The sequence below is a fragment of the Microtus ochrogaster genome, chromosome 8 (genome assembly GCF_000317375.1).
Source record: "Microtus ochrogaster isolate Prairie Vole_2 chromosome 8, MicOch1.0, whole genome shotgun sequence".
Taxonomy (NCBI): domain Eukaryota; kingdom Metazoa; phylum Chordata; class Mammalia; order Rodentia; family Cricetidae; genus Microtus; species Microtus ochrogaster.
Window position 1 is genome coordinate 21562949 of NC_022015.1, and position 8237 is coordinate 21571185.

At 42.7% G+C, this 8237-nt stretch overlaps 1 protein-coding gene across 3 annotated transcripts in view; it reads left to right on the top strand.

The window, feature by feature from the left end:
- Sec23ip (SEC23 interacting protein) overlaps window positions 1-7987 on the top strand; it is a 46014-nt gene extending 38027 nt beyond the window's left edge. Inside the window, exons 16-19 of one of the 3 annotated variants that reach the window (XM_005351354.2) lie at window positions 2120-2305; window positions 2921-3083; window positions 3837-3938; window positions 6337-7987. In XM_005351354.2, the coding sequence (XP_005351411.1) occupies window positions 2120-2305; window positions 2921-3083; window positions 3837-3918 (431 nt within the window). In that variant the 3' untranslated portion in view covers window positions 3919-3938; window positions 6337-7987. The remainder of the gene's footprint in view (window positions 1-2119; window positions 2306-2920; window positions 3084-3836; window positions 3939-6336) is intronic. The other 2 variants (XM_013347935.2, XM_013347936.2) reach the window with 2 other exon arrangements.
- Window positions 7988-8237: the final 250 nt, after the last annotated feature.

The window sequence follows — 8237 nt, forward strand, 5'->3', positions numbered from 1 at the left end:
AAAAAAAAAAAAAAAAAAACCCACATAGTTGCCCTTTCCTGTTGATATTGTAAACTGTGGTGAATTATGAACATTTATTGTGTGTGATGTCTTTGTGATGTGCCAAAGCTCTCTCTTCCCTCGTGGGTTCCCATGGCAGTCAGGACAGGGTATTGGATCCCCTGAACTGGGCTTATAGATGGTTGTGAGCCACCGTGTGGATGCTGGGATTGAATGCAGGTCCTCTTGCAAGAGCAGCCAGTGCTCTAACTCACCGAGTCACCTCTCCAGCCCTCTTGTGATTAGATTATGGTAGTGTGTCATTTTTAGAAAGGAGAAGACTAACATTAAAAAGGTATATATTTTCATACAAAAATAAATAAATGTAAAAAGAAGAAATAAAATTAAAATTTTTAGAAGTTAAAATTAGAAATTTGTTGCAGGGTGGTCATCACAGTTGTGTGTGTATGTGTGCACATGATGTAGATGTGAATGTGTTCATAAATGGAATGAGGTCAGAGTACACCTTTGGTTGTTCTCTCCTTCCACCTCGTTGAAATGTGGTCTCTGGTTTTTATCTGCTGCATGTGCCAAACCAGCTGGCCTGCAGTTTCCAGGGTTCTCTTACCACCTTTCATCCCTCAGGAGCTCCACAGTACACGGCATATGCTACTCTGAATGGGTTTCATGGATTCTGGGCTTCAAACTGAGGTCTTCACGCTCGCACGGCAGGCACCCTGAGCTGTCTCCTCAGTTCCTTTATTCCATTTGTTGTTGTTTTTCTGAGACAGGGTTTCTCTGTGTTATAGCTCTGACTATCCTGGAACTCACTCTGTAGACCAGGCTGGCTTTGAACTGAGAGAGATCTGTCTGCGATCTGTCTGCCTCTGTCTCTGCCTCTGCCTCCTGAGTGCTGGGATTAAAGGTGTGCGCCGCTTCTGCTGGGCTCCTTTATCTGGATTTAAAAAATAAAAAAATTACAAGGGCTAGAGTGATGCCTCGGTGGTTAGAAGAACTGACTCTTCCAGAGGACCCAGAGTCTACCCCAGCACCCACACAGCCTTCTGCAACCCCAGTCTCACGGGATCCAATATCTTCTTTTGGCCCCTGAGGGCCCTGCATGCATGTAGTGCACAGACACAAAGCCAAAATACCCATACACACAAATAATAAAACAATCTAAAAATTAATTTTATTTTTAAAATTACATTTATATGTGCAGATGTGTGTGCCATAGTGTTGTCGTGGAAGTCAGAGACCAGCTTGTAGAAATCAATTCTCTCCTTCCTACATGGGTCCTTAGGATCCCTCTCGGCTTGTGAGGCTTGCCAGCAAATGCCTTATATAGTCATTTTGCCAGCCTAGAATCTGATATTCTCAAAATTATCTTAAATTACAAATTAAGAAAACTGACTTTTAAAGTTTTACAGGCCTTTTGTTTTATTTTTTAAGACAGGGTCTCTCTCTTCATAGTTCCCGCTGCTCTGGACTCACTATGTAGACCAGGCTGGCCTTACACTTAGAGATCCATCTACCTGCCTCTGTCTCCTGAGTGCTGGGATTTAAAGATTTGTGCCCCCATGCCTAGCTGTTATAGGCCTGTTTTAAAAATTTCTGGTAAAAATGTATAGGATTATGTCTGTGTTATGATATTTGATAGGATTATGTCTGTATTATGAAATTTGAACATCTTTTTGAGAAAAAATTTTGTAGGTTTGGGATGGATCAAATTGTTTTTTAAAAAAAAAAAAGCTAGTTGGGGTGGTTCATGCCTGTAACCCCAGTGCTCAGCAGTCTGAGATGTGAGGAGCATCCTAGGCTTGAAGCTCCAAGACACTACATCAACAACAACAAACAAAAAGCCAGGCATGGTAGTGTATACCTCTAACTTTAGCACTTGGAGGCTGCGGCAGGAGGATTTCTAGTTCAAGGCCAGCCCTTCATAGTGAGATCTTGTCTCAAAAAAATCCAATGCAAATCAGCATTTTACCCTATTGAGAGTTCCCGGTTCCAAGAGACTCCCATAAGATTTAAGGGAGAAGGAGGCCCTTACATGTCTCGTGACATGGTTAACTTTTAATTTCTATGGCACAGAATTCCAGTGGCTAATTAACTTGGTGTGTCGTCTGAATCTGTGTAGAGTTGAAAGAGAGCCTTTCTCGAATGGGATCCGATTTGAAGCAGGGCTTTATCAGCTCTCTGAAAAGTGCTTGGCAGACACTCAATGAATTTGCACGTGCTCACACTTCTTCAACGCAGTTGCAAGAAGAATTGGAAAAGGTGGCCAATCAAATCAAAGAGGAGGAAGAAAAGCAAGTAGTGGAAGGTATGTTTGTTATTGAAGCGTTTCCCTGGCATACTGTTGAAGAGCATAATGTGTGTAATCTGTGGGAGACAGTGTCCCTTTCTAACCTTGTCAGATTGGGTAACTCCTTTGAAGGGGAATACGTCCTCCGAATTCCATGTCACCTTTCATTAACTGTTAAAGAAGTTTTTACCTGATAGTTCTTGGGCTTTTCTCTGCAATTTTAAGATTTTATTTTGGGTCGTTAAGCCAGGGTGGACTATGAGTTGAGAGCTAAGTTTGTGTTCAGGCTTTGTAAAGCGTCCACGAGGGTCCATCCTTCTCCTGCTGAACTGTGGTTTTGAGACTCTATATGCAATGCCAGATCATCTTGCTTTGTGACTTAAAGATTCTAATTCTGCTTCTTTTTTTCTGCAATGCTCTCTCGCCCCTTCACAACTTCTGTCAGCTGTTGCTGTCTCTTTCTATCTTGGGGAACCAGCCCTCTTCCCCTCTTCTCTGGAGGAATGGGGAGTGAGCCTTATAGCTCCTCAGTTGCTATGAGTGCCAAGCAATATTCATTGAGCCCAGAGAGTCAGCTAAAGTTAGAGAATAATTAAGTGATTGACTTTGATATTGAAATGGTTTAAATTCTAGCAGAAAAGATTGTTGAAAGTCCAGAACTTTCCAAGGATGAGGACTACTTAGGAAAGGTTGGAATGTTAAATGGAGGCCGTCGGATTGACTATGTTCTTCAAGAAAAGCCAATAGAGAGTTTTAATGAATATCTTTTCGCTCTTCAGAGTCACTTATGCTATTGGTAAGTATTTTTCGCTTTGATTCTCCTTGAATGGCTTTAACTAGCACAGTGTTTTTTACTGTAGTGGGGGTCTTTTACTAATTACCTACTTGTGATGGACTTAATAGATTCACCTGTTGAACTCATACAGTCAAAATATTTCCCCCTTTAGGTTTTTGTTGTTGCTTTCATGCTTCTTTTAAATCCAGATGCAGATACTGAGGAGAGACTTGGCCAGCAGTTTACATTTCTGACTTGTTGGCAACTTTTCTAAGTCTGCATGGAATTCAGTAATCCACAAGGTGGCAGTGTGTCAGCATGTCATCTGCCCTGACCAGAGACCACGGGTGTTTGTGCAGTGATTTTATAGGGGTATCTTTTTTCTTCCCTAAGAGTTTTTAATTCTATGTATATGGTGCTCTATCTGCATATACACCTGCATGCCAGAAGAGGGCATCAGATCCCATTATAGGTGGTTGTGAGCTACCATGTGGTTGCTGGGAATTGAACTCAGGAGCTGGCAATGCTCTTAACTGCTGAGCTAACTCTCCAGCCCTATTGGGTATCTTTAATGGCAGAAGTTTAAGGTCTTTAAAGCCATTTTTCCGTATGTCCCCATCACTGATGAGATTCCCAGCATGACTGTTTTGGAACTGACTGGAGTCCATACAGGCTTTAAAGAGTGCTCTGTGCTCCGTGCTCTGCTGTCATCTGCCCATGCAGAACCGAGTAGAATAGCATGTGGGGCACTTACCTCCTTTTTCTTTCTGCTAGGGAATCTGAAGATACTGCCCTCCTGTTACTTAAAGAAATTTATCGAACAATGAACATTATTCCAGAGCAGCCCCAGCACTGAGCAGACTTGCATTTTACTGGGTGAGTTAATCCTTATTAAATGTGTAATGCTGATGTTTGTGCTGCTGAAATTGTTGGGTCCCTTTGTGATAAGATGATAGAGGGAAGTCAGGTCCTCTCGGAATTCTTACTCTCATTTAGAATTTAGGAGTGGACACAGATAGAAGCCTAAGGACAATTTTATCATTGTTTAAAAGACAAACCAGGCCATGCCAGCTGTAAGAGGAGAATGGACGAGAGAAAGAAAAGGAGAAGAAAAAGAAAGGCCATTTCAGCTGGCACAGTGGTGACTTGAACTCTGGCCGCAGGAGATGACTGATGAGAGACAATTGAATTTGGGTCTGTTACAGAGAAGAGCTCTCACGAGTCACCAGTGACGTCACTGTGGATGTAAAGGAATAGAGAGTTACGGAGGACGCCTGTGCGGTTTAATGGGAACTGCGTGATGGTGCTTTTTCCTGGCAGGGCCCATGGAGGAGCAGGTGTTTGGGGGGGTGGGGTGGTGGGTAATCACTTCTGGTTTGTTGAGTCAGTAATTGATAATGTTGGTCTGAAGGTGAAAAGAAATCTGAGCGCTAAAGATGACGTCAGAGGCATCAGTATGAATTTGCCATCCAAAGACTCAGAGGTCACCTTGAAGGAGTGTGGGGAAGAGCAGGGGTCCCTGGAGTGAAAGGACTCCAGAAGTTGAGCCCAAGCAAGGGTGGATTGCTGCAGACAAGGGTCAGAGGACAGGCTTCAGGCAGGTGCGGACGCAGGTCATTACTGGTGATCACAGTTGCTTTACTGTCAGGCCAGAGGTCAAAGGTGAGGAGAGGGAGTTTTGTCAGAAGTAAGGCAGTGGGGAATACGTATATGTGGTTCAACTTCTTTATTTAGATATTTTAAAGCTTTAAATGAACATTTATGTATTTATATTTGGGTGTATGTGCCATGCATGGTGCATATGTGGAAGCCAGTGGACAGCCTGCTGGAGTAAGTATTCTCTTTGCAGCGTGGAGTCCCAAACTCAAACTCAGGTTGTAAGGTTGTGTCATAAGCACCTTTATTCACTCTGAACCATCTCATTGGCCCTTTTTGAATGGATTTATCGAATTTTATTTCATAGTTTTATTATTTATTAACTTATCCTCCACTTTTGAGTGTTAGGTAACTCCCCCCAACATATCCACCTTCACTATTGTACATAACTTTGACACGTAGCTTTACGTGCTTTTGCCTGTCTCTGACTTGTGATAAGCCTGTGAGTGGCACTGTTAGACCTAGAATATCCCACATTTTGAAAGGCTTTCTAGTCTGCTCTTACTGTTCAGTTGCATTCTCGAGAAGCCCCTCAGTTTTCATATCTACTGTTAATGTATAATGCCAGTTTTTATTTCCTCTTGACAATACTAATTGTGACTATTTTTGAATTCTGGCAGTTGAGCACCAGAAATTGCTGAGCCATCTTGTTTGTTTTCCCTTTGTTAGTGAACTTGAGTAGTTTTGATAGATTTAACCTACCAGTTTCATTTCTTTGTCAGTTGCCTCCTGACCTTTTTGCATTTCCTGGAGGTGTGGGGCAGGGATTGTTGGATGTGTGCACGGGTGCCTGTGGCTGTGCCGATGTATTTTTGCTTAAACCGATGGATGATATCCTGCAGTCTCTGTCTGCTTTGTTACTTGTCTCTTATTTTTAGGTTAGATTGGTGGTACACTTTAAAACTAATGACTACTTAGATATTTAGTGTTGCTTGCTTTTAGTTCTTCCTGTAACTCTAGAAATGTGTGGGCTTGAGAGGGACTTGACTTTCCCTGAGAAAGTAGTCATTGTTTCCTGACTGTATTTGAATGTTGTGTCCTTTTTACTTGATACCTCTATCATTCGCCTAGTATCCGTTTTCTGGGCATTCTGATCAATTTATTTATCATATGGCATTGCGGGTAAGGGCTAAATGTTAGCATCTTTTTGTGTTTTTCAAAGGAGTGCTTCTCAGTGTTGCCTTGGCTGTCCTGGAACTTGGTAGACCAGGATGGCCTTGAACTCACAGAGATTCACTGCCTCCCACGCACTGGGGTTAAAGGCTTGTACCACCACCACCCAGCCTTTTTTTTTTTAAAGACAAAGTTTTATTATATAACTTAGGCTGGCCTTGAACTTACAGAGATTCCCCTGCTTCTGCCCAGTGCTGGCATCAAATGTGTGTTCCACCACGGCCAGCTTTGTTATGCTTCTTGTCCTCACTGATCCCCAAGACCCCACAGATCCTTTTGGAAGGTGTGTTGGAGGTCCTGGGCTTGATGGAGCTCTGGAGCTATAGCGGCATTGGTTAGTCAAGTTGAGCATGTGGCTGGTTTGACTTCACAATGGGAGGGAGCAGTTGTTATTGATGTTTTGTGACAGTCATTTGGGATTTTTAAAGACTTTGTTGTCTTCCAGGAAGTTCCAGCATGAGTGCCATTGTTGGGAGGCCCCGTGGTGACCCACCCTCTTGGCTCCAGTGATGATGACAGAAGTGACTCAGCAGCAGTTGCTGACCTCGGCTTCTCAGATGTAGGAATTCATTTTAAAAGGCACAGAACAGAAAAATACTGGGGAAGAAAATCAGTACTGCATTTGGACAGTATAGAAGAAAAACTGCAACCATAAAATAATGCTGTGGAAAATTCTCAGATCTGTTTAGTTGTGTAGTTACCAAAATTAAGTGTGTCCTAATGAAGAGATATTAGTAGCTGCAAATGGTTATTTCTATTTTTTGAAACTATTGTCAGTAGGCTATTAAACTTAACGTTTTTCTTTGTATTAATGTAATATGTTATTTTTATTTAAATATGGACTTCTTGAGAAACTGTATTAACATGATTTTTCAGAAGCTTATGTATGCTAGGTTGGGCGTGGTGGCACATGCCTTCAATCCCAGCACTTGAGAGGCAGAGGCAGGTAGATCTCTGGTCTATATAGCAAGTTCCAGAACAGCCAGGACAACATAGAGAGACACTTCACAACAAAAAAGAAAAGAAGCTTGTGCTGTGCTTTAAATGTGAATTTCTCTGAGCAGTCCTGGTAGAGTTGTTCCTGCTCGTGACAAGGCAGTAGGCTCCTCAGCCAAGCTGACCTGAATTTGTGAAGCCGAACGCCATCACTGAGAGCCTGGTCACTCTACAGAAGGAGTGAAGCACTTAGATGATGTGGCTTCTCCTGGCTTGTCCACCCCCCGAGAGGTGAGCATGTGGCAGGCTTTCGTTGTGAGTTGAGTGTCTGTGCCGGCACCACGGCCGAGCTTCCAGTTCACAGACAACCAGAGTGGGAGATTTCGTTCTTTGGTTTAATTTTACTTGTACCAAAGGGTTTGAAAGGGTGGATTTCCTGCTGCTGGGATGTAGCGCTGCTTGGTGCAGACTGCTCTGTAACATCATTTTGTTTACTCCTCGTCTAACTAATTTCCTAACAAACACTGGGAATGCTGACTTCTTCTTTTGTTACATAGCAGAAACATTTTATGTCGTTCACATAGTTCTCATGGAACATGGACTTTTTTTAAAAACAACATATAATACACATTTTTGTGTATGTATTCTAATTGGTGTGAATAAAACAGCGACATCGATGCTCTTTTTCAAGCTGCAAACTGTTGTTTCTCACCTTTCTTAAAGTGTTGTCACCCCGCAGCCTCTAAACTGAGGGTTTAGAGAGTGACTCTCAACCCCTTTGGGGTCCAGTGACCTTTTCACGGGGGTTGCATATCAGGCAATCCTTCATATCAGAGCTGAATTAGGATTATGAAATGAAATCGTTGTATGGTCGGGGTCAGCACAGCATGAGGAGCTGTGCAGAAGCACCGCTCTGGAGAGCGCACCCTTTGACCCCAGGCAGCACGGTTTCCCATCACCTCCTCTAGCTGAGGACACTGTCCCCGCCAGGGAAGCACTTAGCCAAGTTGGGTTCTCTTGATTTCTTTTGACCTTCGTTTCTCTCCACCAGAACAATTACTGTTCACTTAGTTTCCATATGACTTCGAATACTGTCAGAATAAGGGGAAAACAGAGGTTCCTCATGTATATTTTAATAAAATATTTAGCTTTTTCAACTTGTAACAAGTTTGAGTTGTATCATTCTGCTTGTGTCTTGTGAGTCATGGGCAGGGAAGGGGCATTAGGAGGAGTCCATGCCAACCGAGTGATACTTCATTTTAATAGTTGGGGAACATAAAATAAACTATTTCAGTGAACTTGTCTAGATATATATTTTCTATCACTGTTACCTCTCTCTCTCTTCTTTTAACCCCTTCAAGACCCGCAGCCCAGACTGCCCTTGAACTTGATGAGTATTTGAGGATGACC